Below are 18,896 nucleotides of genomic sequence, written 5' to 3' on the forward strand. Positions count from 1 at the left end.
CACTGTAATGATAAACACTGTATGATAAACACTGTAGTTTATCATATCAGTTTAGTTCAGCTCAGTTGCTCAGTCGTGTCTGACTCTTTGCAAACCCATGGACTGCAACACGCTATGCTTCACTGTCCATCACCAACTCTTGGAGCTTGCTCAAATTCCTGTCCATTGAGTCGGGGATGCCATCCAACCATCTCATCCTCTGCCGTCCCCTTCTCCTCCTGCTCATATAGCTTGTCATTATTTCACTTTAAAAGTTAGCATTTTATGGCTGAGTAATATTCAGTTCAGTCCAGTCACTCAGTCTTGTCCGACTCTTTGCGACTGAGTAATATTACTCAGCCATAAAAAGGAATGCATTTGAGTCCGTTCTAATGAGGTGGATGAACCTAGAACCTATTATGCAGAGTGAAGTGAATCAGAAAGAGAGAGATAAATAAGGTATTCTAACACATATATACAGAATCTAGAAAAGTGGTACTGAAGAATTTATTTACAGGGCAACAGTGGAGAAACAGACATGGAGAATAGACTTATGGACATGGGGAGAGGGGAAGAGAGGGTGAGATGTATGCAAAGAGTAACACGGAAACTTACATCACCATATGTAAAATACATAGTCAATGGGAGTTGGCTGTATGGCTCAGGAAACTCAAATAGGGGCTCTGCATCAACCTAGAGGGGTGGGGTGGGGAGGGACGTGGGAGGGAGTTTCAAAAGGGAGAGGTTATAAGTATACCTATGCCTATTCATGGTGAGGTTTGACAGAAAACAGCAAAATTCTATAAAGCAATTATCCTTCAAAAAAATTAATTTTTTTAAAAGTTAGCTTTAGCAAGAGAATCACACATACACATTTGACACAATGGTATTTTTTACTTCTGGCCAAGAAAGTGACAGCAATGGAGGAGAAAGATAATGAGAACATAATTCAGAAATTGACCCCAAATTAGAGCCATTATCCAAGAATGTTCTTCTTTTACAAGATGCTTTTATTTCATAAATGTATTTCTAAATAAACTTTAAAATTTAAATTTTAAATTTCCCCTGAAACCAAAAATGTCATTTTCCTTCTGATTGCTTTGAATATATAGATTAATTATACCTTCATAGTATTGAATTTCTATGCAAGTAAAGGCTATTTATTTCCATCTATTCAGGACTTCTTTATGGTTCACAGAAAAGATTGAAAATTTTCTCCATAGAAGTTGATAGATTAGCTATCATAAATTAGATATTTTCTTTATTTAGATGTCAGACTCTTATTTTTAAAGAATGCTATTAGTTTATGTTTATGAATCATATAAGCAGATATGAAATTTCTTTTCCTTTCTAAACGTTTTTTAAGGTGCTTCTCTTGGCAACATATCCATTTATGAATTTTTTTGCTGTATGTATTTCTGGAAGGCTCCCACCAAAAATACATGCAAAAAATGTGTTTATCTGTGTTATATTTGTAGTGAAATGGGACATGACAGATTAAGCTATATATTCTATAAGCAAACACGGAAAAGTAAGGTGTTAAGTCGCTCAGTCGTGTCTGACTCTTGAGATCCCACAGATTATAGCCCTCCAGGTTCCTCTGTCCATGGGATTCTCCAGGCAAGAATATTGGAGTGGGTTGCCATTCCATTCTCCAGAGAATCTTCCAGACCCAGTGATCAAACCCAGGTCTCTTACATCGCAGGCAGTTTCTTTACCATCTGAGCCACCAGGGAAGCCTGTAAATAAACATTATATGGTACTAAAGAAGGAAAAAATTCCATTGCAAAGATATTGACGGCTTTGAAATGAGCTAGGAACAAAAATCTTGAGCCTCTTTAGGTTTTTTGCTATCTCGTGGAAATTTTTAAAGCATGTCTGTATATCTCATATACTTATTAGGAATAATATTTTACATTAGTACTCATGTTGTAAAGGTAATATAAAGTTCATAATTTTCCACAAATTTTTCTTCAGTTCAGTTCAGTTGCTCAGTCATGTCCGACTCTTTGTGACCCCATGAACCACAGCACACCAGGCCTCCCTGTCCATCACCAACTCCTGGAGTCTACCTAAACCCATGTCCATTGAGTGGGTGATGCCATCCATCCATCTCGTCCTCTGTCGTCCCCTTCTCCTCCTGCCCTCAATCTTTCCCAACATCAGAATCTTTTCCAATGAATCAGCTCTTCGAGTGGGGTGGCCAAAGTATTGGAGTTTCAGCTTAGTATCAGTTCTTCCAATGAATATTCAGGACTGATCTCCTTTAGGATGGACTGATTGGATCTCCTTGCAGTCCAAGGGACTCTCAAGAGTCTTCTCCAACACCACAGTTCAAAAGCATCAATTCTTTGGTGCTCAGCTTTCTTCACAGTCCAACTCTCACATCCATACATGACCACTGGAAAAATCATAGCCTTGACTAGATGGACCTTTGTTGGCAAAGTAATGTCTCTGCTTTTCAATATGCTGTCTAGGTTGGTCACAACTTTCCTTCAAATCTAAGCAATTGAGGATTTGAGGAAAAAATATGGATGAATAGTAGTAAAACATTTTATTTCGTATAGTTGTATAAGGTTCAAATTTGTTGATGATTTATCATAATGCAAGCAGTCTCCTACTGATAGTGATGTGTGATCATTCTAATCATTAGTTTATATAAACAGTACTTAATTTTTTAAAGAAATCTGAATAGACATTTTTCTAAACATGTAATATGCATATATTAGATAAATGCTTAGAAGTAGAACTGTTGAGTCACTGGGTACAGACAGTAGTGATTTTGGTATATACTGTCAAATTACTCTCCGTTGAGTTTGCATAAATTTATCTTCTTTTACCCACTCCCCCTGAATGACAGGGTTATCATATTTTTTGGTTCTTATTTCTGATTTCAATTTGGATGCTAAAAATTTATTTATATTTTGCTTACCATTAGAGCAGTTTAAGCATATTTTTATATATTTTATATATCACCTTTTAATATTTCCTTCTTTGAAAACAGTTTTGAGTGCTTTGCCCATTTTTTTTATTGGAATTAGTTGTTTTTTTCTAATTTATGTGTAGACTATCATATATTAAGGAAAATGTTTTCTTTATTTTATATTTGTTTCAAATATTTTTCATAACAGTGGGTTATGAATGATTAAGTACACATGTGAAGGAATTAATAAAGGAAAGGCTAGGGAGTTTGTATGATTTGTTTTTAATTTTTTATTGAGGTATAATCTACATAGAGCAAAAAAATAAATCTAAGTTGATGAGTTTTGATACGTTTATCTATCAGTGTGACCTACACTTTTAACAAGATATGGAACATTTCTGTTACCCTGAAAAATTCTCTCAGGCTATTTCTATTCAATTTCCCAACACCCAAAGAGGCAAGCACTGTTCACATTCCCATTACAATAAACTAGTTCTGCATCTTCTAGAACTTCATAAAAAGTAAATACTCTTTTAGCACGCTCAACATAATGTTTTTAAGATACATCTATGTTGTTGCTACTCCATTCCTTTTTATATTGTTGAGTGTTATTCCATTGTATGGATATACCATATGGTTTATAGCTTTAGATTTTTATTGGAATTTTGTTAAACTTGGGGAGCATTGGCATGTTAACAAAACTGAGTTGTCTGGTTCATGAACATATATCTTTAATTTCTCTCAACAATGTTTTATACCCTCAATGTACAGATTTTACAACTAGTTTATTATATTTCTATGTAAGAAATTTATTTTCATGGGAACTCCATCTAAGACTAAGAACTTATGTAAATTATATAATTTGATAGCTGTATTTAATTAACGAATCATGTGAGTAATGTAATGGTACTTATATGATTTGTCAATTATGAAATAATATAGACATTAAAAATTACAATAACATGCACCTGCATAGTATTAAACACTGAAGTAGTCAGAACATGTGGTATTAGTTTATTGTCATTCAAATGGTACATGAATGAGAATTTGTTGAACTGTACATTCTTATAGCAATCAGTGGTTGCTCAGAAAATGCATTGTTCTATCCAAGTCATATACCATTACAGTGTTTCTTTAAGACCAGGATATTTCCTAGAAGCCAGTGATGTTTTTTATCTCATGAAAAAATAAATTGACCTGTCCCTTTGAGTGTGTTTTATAAGGATATAATAAATAACACAGTAATGATTATGTATTCCACATATTTTAACATAAACAATATTTCTCATATTCAGCCAGCAAGCAAATTCTTTCAACTCATGCTGCTTTAAAGAAAGAGCAAGATTTATACATCAAGAAAAAATCTGCAGTAGGTCAGAAATCCTATAAAAGGCCTGGAAGTGCAATAGTAGACACTGGTCAGCCTATTATGGATGAAGAAACCAGTTATGTACCCACTACAGATGAAAATGCTAGCACACCACAGCAGGTAATTAACATTTAGAAGATTTATTCAATTGTACTACTCCTAAAAGCTTAACATAAATCATAACAATTATTTTCCTAAAATTGAAGAAATAAAGAACAATGTATATAATTTAAGGCAGCAAATAAAAATATGATTTATCCATTGGAGATCAAGAAAATAAATTAATTAAAAGAAATAGAAACAAAATGTCAAAACCAAGTCCTAATATGACAGTAATTGGGCCTCTCTGGTGGCTCAGCAGTAAAGAATCCACCTGCCAATGTAGGATACCAGAGTTTGATCCCCAGGTCAGGGAGATCCCCTGGAAAAAGAAATGGCAAGCCTCCAGTATTCTTGCCGGAGAATTCCATGGACAGAGGAGCCTGGTGGCTACAGTCCATGGGACATGACTACAGTCAGACACAACTGAGCAACTGAGCATCCACAGAATTACATAGAAAAATCAATTAGCAATTAATACTTGAATATTTTAACACATACTTTTCAGAAAAGAGTAAATTAAGTTGAAAAACAAAATACATTTGATCATTAGGATTTGAAATATTAAGTATAAGCTTAATCTTTTAGATATCTACATAGAACACTTCACCTCACAAAAAGTAAATACACTTTTTCATAGAACACACAAGAAGCCTCAAAAAAACCCAAACTATATTGTGTAATTGTTATCTGAACATACTTTAATAATATAGAAATTAATAATTATCAGCTTAAAATCACATAAATGTGAAAACATGTAAATATACTAAATAATTCTTTAGCTTAAAAATCCTTTAAAAAGAAAGTAGTAAATACAAAGGGCTCAATAAAAATGAAAACTAAAAATCAAAATTTGTAAACCACATCTAAAGTAGCATTCAGTGGAATGTTGACTTTTTAAATTAATTCATCAGAAAATATTAATTCAAACAAATGAACTAAGCTATTGAAACAAAAAAGTTACAGAACAAGTAAAATAATAACTCAAAAATAAGAAGAAAAAATATTGATAAAATGAGAATAAAATTTAAGAAACAGGGAACAAAATCTACAACAATTAAACTCTAAGCTTTTTAAGATTAATAAAAACGACATGCTTTCTGTAAGACCAATCAATTAAGAAAAAAGAAAGAAAATATAAATGAATCGAATATAGAACAAAAAATAGGATGAAGGTATAAATGCAAACAGGTTTAAATTTTTTTTTTAAGTATTATATACAACTTTATACTAGCTAGAGCTTCCCAGGTGGTGCTAGTGGTAAAGAATCTGTCTGCCAATGGAAGACACAAGAGACAGGTTCAGTCCCCGGGTTGGGAAGATCTCCTCTAGGAGGAAATGGCAACTGACTCCAGTATTCTTGACTGGAAAATTCCATGGACAGGGGAGCCTGGCAGGCTACAGTCCACTGGGCCACAGAATTGGACACAACTGAGCAACTGATCACACACACACACACATACATACTAGATAATTTAAAACTTAGAAAAATTGTTTAAAATGTAAAATCCCTGGGATAGGAGGAAGAAGAGACTAGCTGCTCCACAAAAAGCAGAAAATATGAAATAATAAGAATAATAAACAATAACCAAAGCCATTCAGTTCAGTTCAGTCGCTCAGTCGTGTCCGACTATTTGCGACCCCATGCCAGGCCTCCCTGTCCATCACCATCTCCCAGAGTTCACTCAGACTCACGTCCATCGAGTCACTGATGCCATCCAGCCATCCCATCCTGGGTCATCCCCTTCTCCTCCTGCCCCCAATCCCTCCCAGCATCAGAGTCTTTTCCAATGAGTCAACTCTTCGCATGAGGTGTCCAAAGTACTGTAGCTTCAGCTTTAGCAACATTCCTTCCAAAGAAATCCCAGGGCTGATCTCCTTCAGAATGGACTGGTTGGATCTCCTTGCAGTCCAAGGGACTCTCAAGAGTCTTCTCCAACACCACAGTTCAAACGCATCAATTCTTCGGCGCTCAGCCTTCTTCACTGTCCAACTCTCACATCCATACATGACCACAGGAAAAACCATAGCCTTGACTAGACAGACCTTAGTCAGCAAAGTAATGTCTCTGCTTCAAAGCCATACCTTTCCAAAAAGCATAGGCCTAGCGGCTTTACAGAAGAGATCTAACAGACTTTTGAGAAGTAAATTATTCTAGAAAATAGAAAAACAATACAAACCTTCCAGTCTTTTTTAAGAGATTAATGTAATTCAGATTCCAAAACTGAGTAACAAAAGTAAAATAAATTTAACTTATAAACGTGAATGCAAAAATTATAAATACTAGAATATATGATAGTATTGGTGGGGATATGAGGATATTATAGACTGTGGTATTACAGAATTTTGGAGAACATCTAACAGTATTTAACTAAATCATTATTGTATGATCCAGAAAAAATGCATTTATTATGTGCCTAAAATAATAAATGATTAAGCATATACTGTGTTTATTTTTATTGCTTATACTTAAATATTGCATTTTTCCAGGTATACAAGTATATTATACAGTGTTTGGTGTTATATAACAGTTGGCCTCTCACTGAAAGTCAACAGATGTTTGTTCAAGCACTAAAAGACTTAGAGAAAAATGATAACAAAGGTATGTCACTCCAAATATTATTCCTGCATTTTATATCATCTATACATATTTAACAGTAAATTTGTCATGTAGTTACTAAAACATTATTGCTTACAATTTATGCTTTAATCCAGTGGCATTTCCTGTTCTATCAACTGATTATGCGATTCAACATTTTCATTATATGGTTATGAAAACCAAAAAATATATGATTGTTCAGTCAAGTTTAAACAAATTTTGTCCAGCTAGTAAAAATTACTTGATGATTATCTAACAAAGGTACTCTAAACTTTTCTAATTATAAATTATTTTTGTCCAAGTTATTAAAAAATATAACTTTAAAGATATGTTTTTAAAATATTTAAGAGAAAAAGAATCTTCCACTGCAAGAGAATTCAGGTTTATTTTTTCAAAAAGTAAACTATTATCAATATTTCTGAGCAGGAAAAAATAGATTGATGCTTTAGATTTTTAAAAAATCTGAAACAGCCTCTACTCTTAAACATATATTGCATGTGTGCGTGCTCATGTCTGACTCTTTGCGAGCCCATGGACTGCAGCCTGCCAGGCTCCTCAGTCTATGGAAGTTTCCAGGTAAGAATAGTGGGGTGGGTTGCCATTTCCTGTTCCTGGTGATCTTCTTGGTGCAGGGATAGAACTTCCATCTCCTGCATTGCAGGCAGACTCTTTACCACTGAACCACCCTTATGAAGTATAATAATTAAATCTAAAGGAATGAATATTTTCAATGTATATTCTTTTCAAATTTCAAGCAAGATTACCCAATCATAAAATTAACCTATGTACATTATTTTAAAAATAAAATTGTACACTACAAAAGAGCATAATACAATACCAAAAGCTGGTCAGAGTGCAGAGCAACAGAAATTTTCACACACTGATGACAGGAATACAAAATGGTGCAGTCAAGTTCAAAGAGTTTCAATTTCTTACAAAACTAAAAATGCACTTACTACTGTGAAATAAAGTTCACAACTTATGGCAAAACTAGATAAGTTGAAATATAAAAAAGATTTCTCTGTCCTGTGTCTCCCTGACTCTCCTCTGCTGTGCATTATGTATCTGCATTATGCATCTACCAAGCTTCTTCCATCATCAGAAATACCTGCTCTGCCATAAAAAACAACATTCTGCTAGCATCCACAAGACAACTTCTAAAAGATGACATTCCTTCTTGATGGTGCAAAGGGCTAGGATGATGCTTAGATCTGGATTGTGTAAACTGACAATAATATGTCAAGGGAAACCATCAACATAATGAAAGGCAACTTATGGAATGGGAGAAAATATTTGCAAACCAGGTATCTGATGGTTAATAAACATAAAACACACATATATAAACATATATATACAAAGAAATCGTGTAACTAAGTATCAAAAAAATAAACAATCCAATTAAAAAATGGACAAAGGATCTGAATAACACTTTTCCAAGGAACACATACAGATGGCCAACAGACACATGAAAATATGGTCAACATCACTAATCACTGGGGAAATGTAATTCAAAACCACAATGAGATATTTTATTAGAATGGCTATTACCAAAAAGATAAGATATAGAGGATATTGGAGAGAATATGGAGAAAACGGAACCATTATTACACTTAATGGAAATGTATATTGGTGCAGCCACTGTAGATGGAGGATGAAGATTCCTCAAAAAATTAAAAATAGTACTGCCATAAGATCTAGCAATTCCACTTCTGGGTATATGTTCTAAGGAAATGAAATCATTATCATCAAGAGATATCTGTACCTCCACGTTCATTGCAACATTATTTACAATAGCCAAGACATGCAAACAACCTAATTGCCCATTGATGGATGAATGGGTAAAGACATATATATATATAATGGAGTATTATTCAGGCATGAAAATAAGGAAAACCTGCCTTTTGCAACAACTTGAATGAAGCTTGAGGATATTATGATAAGTGGAAAAAAAGTCAGACAAAGCAAGCCAAATGCTATATGAACTCACATATATGCAGAATCTGAAATAAGAGAACTCATAGAAACATTGAACAGATTGATGGTTGCCAAAAGGAGGCTGGAGGATATATAAAATAAGTAAATATGGTCAAAAGACACAAACTTCCGGTTATAAGATAAATAACCCCCAAGGATGTAATGTACAGCGTGTATGTTTCTTAAGTTCAAAATCCAGCACAGGTGGATTTTCAGTATCTGAACACAGTAGTATAATTTAAGAACTAGAATAATGTAAAATGTAGATCTTGGTTATGGTACAAATTAATAGTATGTATTAAATTTTTTAAATGAAGTTAACATTAAATAGAGAAATACAATAAAGTGGCTAAGCTACTGTACATTTGAGTAGTGGAAACTGGGTTATTTATCACCTGTAAAATTAGAACAACTTCTGTGTTATATAATAACACTGTTTCAGAGTTTTTATGAAGATCCAAGATAATATATATAAAGTTCCTAGAACCCAGCAGCACTTCAAAAAATGGCTTTATCATTATTGTGTGTTCCAACTAGAAAATGTCTTTAGGAATAATTACATGTCTTCTTTTTTGACATCAGATTTGACAATTTTAAGTGTGAATGATCAGCTGCTAAAATTAAATGACACCTTGTGTCACCTTTGCTGAAAATAGCAAAGAAATTCAGGATTGAATTGTATTTAAAATGAGCTAGGAAATTTTTTTATTTGAAAAAATATTTTGGGCAATCTTTTTGAAAGTTACATAGCTTTTGAATTCAGAATAATCATTCTGTAATTTCATGCTTATAAATGTGCTTTTTTGGTTAGCCAATTTGTTTAAAAAATCCCAATGCGTCCACTTCCATCTGTCAATTATATTTACAACCCATAGCCTACAAACTATAACCTTAAGAGTGAGATATTTTTTTGAGTAATTAAGTTATCAATGTCTCAAAATTATTAACTTAGCTTACTTTTCAATGATAAATATATCAAATATAAATTGGTCAAACATTTCTTTCATTAATATGTTGGTGACCCAATTTAAAATTATATATAAATTAAATGTAAATGTTGCCCCATTAACTGATTTAAACTCAATATCTAATTTATATGAGAAATAAAATATATTACTTTAATTTTTTTCAAAGATTTACTTTGCTACAACTTATGATAAAATGTAACGCCTGGAACTATTATAAAACTTTAGAAAAGTTTGGCTTCTGGTTAACATGAAACAACAGCGCCACCTTTAGTATATTTCAATACTTTACGTTTTAGTGAAAATTGCTTACTTTCACTTAAGAAAATAGAAAATGGAGAATCCCAAGCAGGTAATATTTAGTGATACTGTCTGCCTTTATATGTATAATAATTAACAGTCTTGTTATTTTAAAGTCTTTATGTTTGTTACTGCTGTTTAATCACTCAGTCATGTCCAGCTCTTTTCTGACCCCATGGACCATAGCCCATCAGGCTCCTCTGTCCATGGGATTTCCCAGGCAAGAGTACTGGAGTGGATTGACATTTCCTCCTCCAGGGGATATTCCTGACCCAGGGATCAAACACACATGGCCTGCATTGGCAGGCAGATTCTTTACCACTGAGTCACCTGGAAAGCCCTCTGTTTATGTTCTTGGCCTACATATTTGAAGTTCTAATCTATTTGCATTACGCATAAGCTTTATCATTCTCAAAAGTATTTGATTTCAAGTCCCAGTGCTAATTTTATTAGCAGAATATAAAATAATTTCCTGAATTCAAATAAATATTATTGTTGCTTTTTCTTAGGCACAGTACATGCATGGTGTATCCAGTTCAGGGTCTTTGAGGTAACCAAAGGTTGTAGATACTATATATATTTATATTTTCATATATGTATGTAACACATGCACACACCAACATAATTAAATGTGTAAATATAAACAGAAATACCTATATGCATGGTATATTTTCAGTTCAGAGTCTGAAGAAACCAAATGCTATAGATCTATCTATCTATCTATCTATCTATGTAGCACACACACACCAATACAATTACAATCAAACTTGGTATATATAAATAGAAATACCATACATATATATATGAATATATAAATATATATAATTATGTAATGCTCATGTATGTCAGCTTGAATATGTACTGTGCTTAGTCAGTCATTTCAGATTTTGTTACCCCATGGACAGTAGCCCACCAGGCTCCTAGTCCATGGAGATTCTCCAGACAAGAATACTGGTATGTGTTGCCATGCCCTCCTCCTTAGAATATGCTCATTTGAGTGGAATCAAATATGCCTACTGTATGACTCATTAAGAACTGAGTGATAGGAAAAGAATGCCCCAGAAATACCTAATGGGGCAGCTTGAGATTCCATTTCATCAGACATTTGTTAACATCTTAAAAACATAGAGTGTATGATACTATTCATAGGTATAATCTTATTTCATATGTTCTTTATTGATTATTTAAAGTCTATGGGAATGGTGTCAGAGCTTCCAAGAGGGCACTAGTGGTAAAGAATTCTCCTGCCAATAAAAGACATGTAAAAACGTGTTATGCTAGAGATGTAACAGAGTTTTGCCAAGAGAACACACTGGTCATAGCAAACACCCTCTTCCAACAACACAAGAGAAGACTCTACACATGGACATCTACACATGACCAGACTCTACACATGACCAGATGGTCAATACTGAAATCAGACTGATTATATTCTCTGCAGCCAAAGACAGAGAAGCTCTATACAGTCAGCAAAAACAAGACCCAGAGCCGACTGTGGCTCAGATCATGAGCTCTTATTGCCAAATTCAGACTTAAATTAAAGAAAGTGGGGAAACCACTAGACCATTCAGGTATGACCTAAATCAAATCCCTTATGATTATACAGTGGAAGTGACAAGTAGATTCACGGGATTAGATCTGATAGAGTGCCTGAAGAACTAGGAATGGAGGTTTGTGAGATTGTACAGGAGATGGTGATCAAGACCATCCCAAAGAAAAAGAAATGCAAAAAGGCAAAATGATTGTCTGAGGAGGCCTTACAAATAGTTGAGAAAAGAAAAGATGTGAAAGGCAAAGGAGAAGAGGAAAGATATACCCATTTGAATGCAGAGTTCCAAAGAATAGTAAGGAGAGATAAGAAACCCTTACTCAGTGATCAATGCAAAGAAATGGAAAACAATAGAATGGGAAGGACTAGAGATCTCTTCAAGAAAATAAGAGATACCAAGGGAATATTTCATGCAAAGATGGGCACAAAAAGGACAGAAATGGTATGAACCTAACAGAAGCAGAAGATATTAAGAAGAGGTGGCAAGACACAGAAGAATATACAAAAAACATCGTATCGACCTAGATAACCACGATGGTGTGATCACTCACCTAGAGCCAGACATCCTGGAATGTGAAGACAAATAAGCTTTAGGAAGCAGCACTATGAACAAAGCTATTGGAGGTGATGGAATTCCAGTTGGAATCATCAAATCCTAAAAGATGATGCTGTTAAAATGCTGCACTCAATATGCCAGCAAATCTGGAAAACTCAGCAATAGCCACAGGACTGTAAAAGGTTAGTTTCATTCCAATCCCCAAAAAAGGAAATGCCAAAGAATGTTCAAACTGCTGCACAATTGCACTCATCTCACATGCTAGCAAAGTAATGCTCAAAATTCTCCAAGCCAGGCTTCTGTGAACTTCCAGATGTTCAAGCTAGATTTAGAAAAGGCAGAGGAACCAGAGATCAAATTGCCAACGTCTGCTGGATCAACGGAAAAGCAAGAGTCCCAGAAAAACATCTATTTCTGCTTTGTTGACTACACCAAAGTCTTTGACTGTGTGGATTACAACAAACTGTGGAAAATTCTTCAAGAGATGGAAATACCAGACCACCTGACCTACCTCCTGCGAAATCTGTATGCAGGTGAGGAAGCAGAAGTTAGCACTGAACATGGAACAACAGACTGGTTCCATTTTGGGAAAGGAGTACTTCAAGGCTGCATATTGTCACTCTGTTTATTTAACTTATATACAGAGTACCTCATGAGAAATGCCAGGCTGAATGAACACAAGCTGGAATCAAGACTTCCAGGAGAAATATCAATAACTTCAGATATGCAGATGACACCACCCTTATGACAGAAAGTGAAGAACTAAAGAGCCTCTTGATGAAAGTGAAAGAGGAGAATGAAAAGTTGGCTTAAAACTCAACATTTAGAAAACTAAGATCATGGCATCTGGTCCCATCACTCCATGGCAGATAGATGGGGAAACAATGGAAACAGTGAGACTTTATTTCTTGGGCTCCAAAATCACTGCAGTTGGGGACTGCAGCCATGAAATTAAAAGATGCTCGCTCCTTGGAAGAAAAGCTCTGACCAAACTAGACAGCATATTAAAAAGCAGAGGCATTACTTTGTCAACAAAGGTCCATCTAGTCAAAGCTATGGTTTTTCTTTTCTTTTCTTTTTTTACTTTACTGTATTTGTTTTGCCATACATTGACATGAATCTGCCACAGGTGTACATGAGTTCCCAATCTTGAACCCCCCTCCCACCACCCTCCCCATATCATCTCTCTGGGTCATCCCAGTGCACAAGCCCCAAGCATCCTGTATCTTGTATCGAACCTAGACTGGCAATTCGTTTCTTACATGGTACTATACATGTTTCTTTCTTTTTTTTTTTAATTTTTTTATTTATTTATTTATTTTTAATTTTTACTTTACAATTCTGTATTGGTTTTGGCATAGATTGACATGGATCCACCACAGGTGTACATGCGTTCCCAAACATGAACCCCCCTCCCACCCACCTCCCCACAACATCTCTCTGGGTCATCCCCGCGCGTCAGCCCCAAGCGTGTCATATCCTGCATCAGACATAGACTGGCATTTCGATTCTTCCATGATATTATACATGTTTCAATGCCATTCTCCCAGATCATCCCACCCTCTCCCTCTCCCAGAGTCCAAAAGTCTGTTCTATACATCTGTGTCTCTTTTGCTGTCTCGCATACAGGGTTATCATTACCATCTTTCTAAATTCCATATATATCTGTTAGTATACTGTATTGGTGTTTTTCTTTCTGGCTTACTTCACTCTGTATAATCGGCTCCAGTTTCATCCACCTCATTAGAACTGATTCAAATGTATTCTTTTTAATGGCTGAGTAATACTCCATTGTGTATATGTACCACAGCTTTCTTATCCATTCATCTGCTGATGGACATCTAGGTTGTTTCCATGTCCTGGCCATTATAAACAGTGCTGCGATGAGTAGTCATGTATGAATGTGAGAGTTGAACCATAAAGAAAGACGAGCACTGAAAAATTGATGCTTTTAAACTGTGGTATTGGAGGAGACTCTTGAGAGTCCCTTGGACTGCAAGGAGATCCAACCAGTCAGTCCTAAAGGAAATCAGTCTTGAATATCCATTGGAAGGACTGATACTGAAGCTGAAACTCCAATACTTTGGCTACCTGATGCCAAGAACTGACTCACTGGAAAAGACCTTAATGCTGGGAAAGATTGAAGGCAGGAGTAGAAGGGAACAACAAAGGATTAGATGGTTGGATGGCATCACTGACTCGACAGACATGAGTTTGAATAAGCTCCGGGAGTTGGTGATGGACAGGGAGGCCTGGTGTGCTGCAGTCCACGGGGTAGCAAAGAGTTGGATATGACTGAGTGACTGAACTGACTAAGAGACGTTGATCCGATCCCTGGGTCGGGAAGTTCCACTGGAATAGGAATTGGTAATCCACTCCAGTGATCATGCCCAGAAAATCCCATAGACAGAGTGTCAGTGAGTGCTGCAGTCCATGGTGTTGCAAAGAGTCAGACACGACTGAGAATCAGACACAACTAAAAGCCAAATGTAGGGGGGCAGTCCTAAGATGGTGGAGGAATAGGATGGGGAGACCACTTTCTCCCCCACAAATTCACTGAAAGAACATTGAACGCTGAGAAAATTCCACAAAACAAATTCTGAACGCTGGCAGAGGACATCAGGCACCCAGAAAGGCAGCCCATTGTCTTCGAAAGGAGGTAGGACAAAATATAAAAGATAAAAAGAGAGACAAAAGAGTTAGGGATGGAGACCCATCCCGGGAAGGGAGTCTTAAAAGAGGAGAAGGTTCCAAACACCAGGAAACCCTCTCACCAGTGGGTCTGTGGGAGTTTTGGAATCTCAGAGGGTAACATAAATGGAAGGAAAAATAAATAAATAAATAAACCCCACAGATTACGTGCCTTAAGAGCAACTCCCAGCAGAGAAGTAGCCCAGATGCTTACATCTGCCACCAGCAAGCAGGGGCCGAACAGGGAGGTGCGGGCTGCACTGCTTAGGGTAAGAACCAGGCCTGAATGCCCTAAGGGCAATCTGAGGGAGCTAAGGTGAGACAGAAACCCAAACTGCGGGATAGCCAGAGAAAGGAAAAAAGAGAGAGAGAGAACTATCCCGCGAAATGCTCTATCATAACGCACTGCTGGGCCTGCTCACACAACAAAGGACTGAGCGAATACCAGAGGAAAGCTAGCCAGCTGCAGACCAGCCCATCCCCCGCCAGAGGCAGGGAGGCAGGCAGGCAGCAGCCAGAACCAGAAGGGGCCATCTCGGCCCTGAGACAGTATCCTCTACCAAACTGCGAGCAGGCTCCCAGTTGCTAACCAAGACCTCCTGGGATTCTGGACTGTTGACATCCTCTGGGAGGGTTGCAGCCAGAGATCAGCTCCCCAGTAGAGACACACTGCACACCTGAGACGGTGTGCCCACTGTGCACCCAGGAAACAGCGGCTGGGATAGGAGAGGCGATAAGATGCACCCCTCACCTGAGGAGAGTGCGCTCACCAAGCACCTGGTCACCTGAGCTGCTCTGACCCGGGAAGGGCACAAAACGCAGGCCCAACTGAGTCTGCACCTGTGTGGAGTACCCGAGAACCAGAACCTGAACAGTTTAGACCTGGGAAGTGCACGCAACCCAGGGCCCACTTTAGACAGTTCCTCTGCAGAGCAACCTGGAGCCTGTGCCGAGTAGACTGGGAAAGCACACACGCCATGAGCGGGGGCAAACCCAGTGTGGCCGAGACACTGCGAGCACTCCCCACACACTCCAGTGAGGTTTGCTTGTAGTGTTCCTCCCTCTCCACAGCACGACTGAACAAGTGAGCCTAGAGAAGTGACCACCTTCACCCCCTGTGTCAGGGTGGAAATTAGACACTGAAGAGACCTTCAAACAGAAGAAGCCAAAATAAACAGAGGGAACTGCTTTGGAAGTGACAGGTGCAACAGATTAAAACCCTGTTAACCCTGTAGTTAACACCGACTACGTTGGAAGGGGCCTATAGATCTTGAGAAGTACAAGCTGGAACAAGGAACTGAAACTGAACTGACCCCACCCTGCCTGCAACAGCTCCAGAGAAATTCCTAGATATATTTTTACTGTTATCTTTTTTTAATTAAAAAAATTTTTTTTATTTTTAAGTCCTCTATGACAGGGAGGCCTGGTGTGCTGCGATTCATGGGGTTGCAAAGAGTCGGACACAACTGAGTGACTGAACTGAACTGAACTGAACTGAAGTCCTCTATTACTCCTTTGATTTTCATTTTTATAACCTACTATTACCTTGCAAAAAAAAAAAGACCCTATTTTTAAGGCAAACTTCATATATTTTTAAAATAATTTTTGTGATTTTGTTTTTTTAATATTGTATTTTTGAGAGTCTAATCTCTACGCTAGATTTTTCACCTTTACTTTTTGGTATTTGTTATCAATTTTGTACCTTTAAGAATCCAATTTTCGGTACCCATTTTTACTTAGGAGCGTGATTACTGTCTTGATTACTCTCTCCCCTTTTGACTCTCCTTTTTTCTCTCCCAGATCACCTCTATCTACTCCCTCCCTCTTCTTTTCTCTACCCAACTCTATGAATCTCGGTGTGTTCCAGGCTGTGGAGAACACTTAGGGAACTGATTACTGGCTAGATCTGTCTCTCTCTTTTTGATTCCCCCTTTTCTCCTCCTGGTCACCTCTATCTCCTTCCTCCCTCTTCTCTTCTCTGTGTAACTCCGTGAACCTCTCTGAGGGTTCCAGACTGTGGAGAGCACATAGGGAATTGATTACTGGCTAGATTGCTCTCTCCCCTTTTGATTCCCTCTTCTCCTCCTGGTCACCTCTATCTCCCTCCTTCCTCTTCTATTCTCCATGTAACTCTGTGAACCTCTCTGGGTGTCCCTCACTGTGGAGAATCTTTTCAACATTAACCCAGATATTTTATCATTGGTGCTGTATGGATGGAGAAATCTTAAGGCTACTGTAAGAATAAGACTGAAAACCAGAGGCAGGAGGCTTAAGTCCAAAACCTGAGAACACCAGAGAACTCCTGACTCCAGGGAACATTAATCGATAAGAGCTCATCCAAAAGCCTCCATACCTACATTGAAACCAAGCACAACCCAAGAACCAACACCTTCCAGAGCAAGATAAACCACGCAAATTCTCCAGCAATGCAGGAACATAGCCCTGAGCTTCAATATACAGGCTGCCCAAAGTCACACCAAACCCATAGACATCTCAAAACTCACTACTGGACACTTCATTGCACTCCAGAGAGAAGAAATCCAGCTCCACCCACCAGAATACTGACACAAGCTTCCCCAACCAGGAAACCTTGACAAGCCACTTGTCCAACCCCACCGACAGGGAGGAACCTCCACAATAAAGAGGAATCACACTGCCAGGATACAGAAAGGCCACCCCAAACAGAGCAATCTAAACAAGATGAAAAGGCAGAGAAATACTCAGCAGGTAAAGGAACATGATAAATGCCGACCAAACCAAACAAAAGAGGAGGAGATAGGGAGTCTACCTGAAAAAGAATTCAGAATAATGATAGTGAAAATGATCCAAAATCCTGAAAACAAAATGGAGTTACAGATAAATAGCCTGGAGACAAGGATTGAGAAGATGCAAGAAGGACCTAGAAGAAATAAAGAAGAGTCAATCAATAATGACTAATGCAATAAATGAGATCAAAAACACTCTGGAGGGAACCAACAGTAGAATAAAGGATGCAAAAGATAGGATAAGTGAGGTAGAAGATAGAATGGTAGAAATAAATGAAGCAGAGAGGAAAAAAGAAAAAAGAATTAAAAGAAATGAGGACAATCTCAAGGACCTCTGGGACAATGTTAGATGCCCCAACATTCAAATCATAGGAGTCCCAGAAGAAGAAGACAAAAAGAAAGGCCATGAGAAAATACTTGAGGAGATAATAGTTGAAAACTTCCCTAAAATGGGGAAGGGAATAGTCACCCAAGTCCAAGAAACCCAGAGAGTCCCAAACAGGATAAACCCAAGGCAAAACACCCCAAGACATATATTACTCAAATTAACAAAGATCAAACACAAAGAACAAATATTAAAAGCAGCAAGGGAAAAACAACAAATAACACACAAGGGGATTCCCATAAGGATAACAGCTGATCTTTCAATAGAAACTCTTCAGGCCAGAAGGGAATGGCAGGACCTACTTAAAGTGATGAAAGGGAAAAACCTACAACCCAGATTACTATACCCATACCCAGCAAGGATCTCATTCAAATATGAAGGACATATCAAAGGCTTTACAGACAAGCAAAAGCTCAGAGAATTCAGCATCACCAAACTAGCTCTTCAACAAATGCTAAAGGATTTTCTCTAGACAGGAACAGGTATAAAGTCAAACTCAAAACAACAAAGTAAATGGCAATGGCGTCATACTTATCAATAATTACCTTAAATGTAAATGGTTTGAATGCCCCAACCAAAAGACAAAGACTGGCTGAATGGATACAAAAACAAGACCCCTATATATGTTGTCTACAAGAGACCCACCTCAAAACAAGGGACACATACAGACTGAAAGGGAAGGGCTGGAAAAAGATATTTCATGCAAATGGAGACCAAAAGAAAGCAGGAGTAGCAATACTCA

The 18,896-nt window shown here is 37.2% G+C and overlaps 1 protein-coding gene across 3 annotated transcripts in view; it reads left to right on the plus strand.

Annotated features, from left to right (window-relative positions):
- The window catches only part of ADGB (androglobin), a 185,801-nt gene that overhangs the window by 136,806 nt on the left and 30,099 nt on the right, over positions 1-18,896 (plus strand). For all 3 annotated transcript variants that reach the window (XM_040238642.1, XM_040238644.1, XM_040238643.1), the window contains 2 exons: positions 4,198-4,391; positions 6,861-6,972. In XM_040238642.1, coding sequence (XP_040094576.1) covers positions 4,198-4,391; positions 6,861-6,972 — 306 coding nt within the window. The remainder of the gene's footprint in view (positions 1-4,197; positions 4,392-6,860; positions 6,973-18,896) is intronic.

Source organism: Oryx dammah, unplaced genomic scaffold (genome assembly GCF_014754425.2).
Source record: "Oryx dammah isolate SB20612 unplaced genomic scaffold, SCBI_Odam_1.1 HiC_scaffold_4, whole genome shotgun sequence".
In the NCBI taxonomy this organism is placed as follows: Eukaryota; Metazoa; Chordata; class Mammalia; order Artiodactyla; family Bovidae; genus Oryx; species Oryx dammah.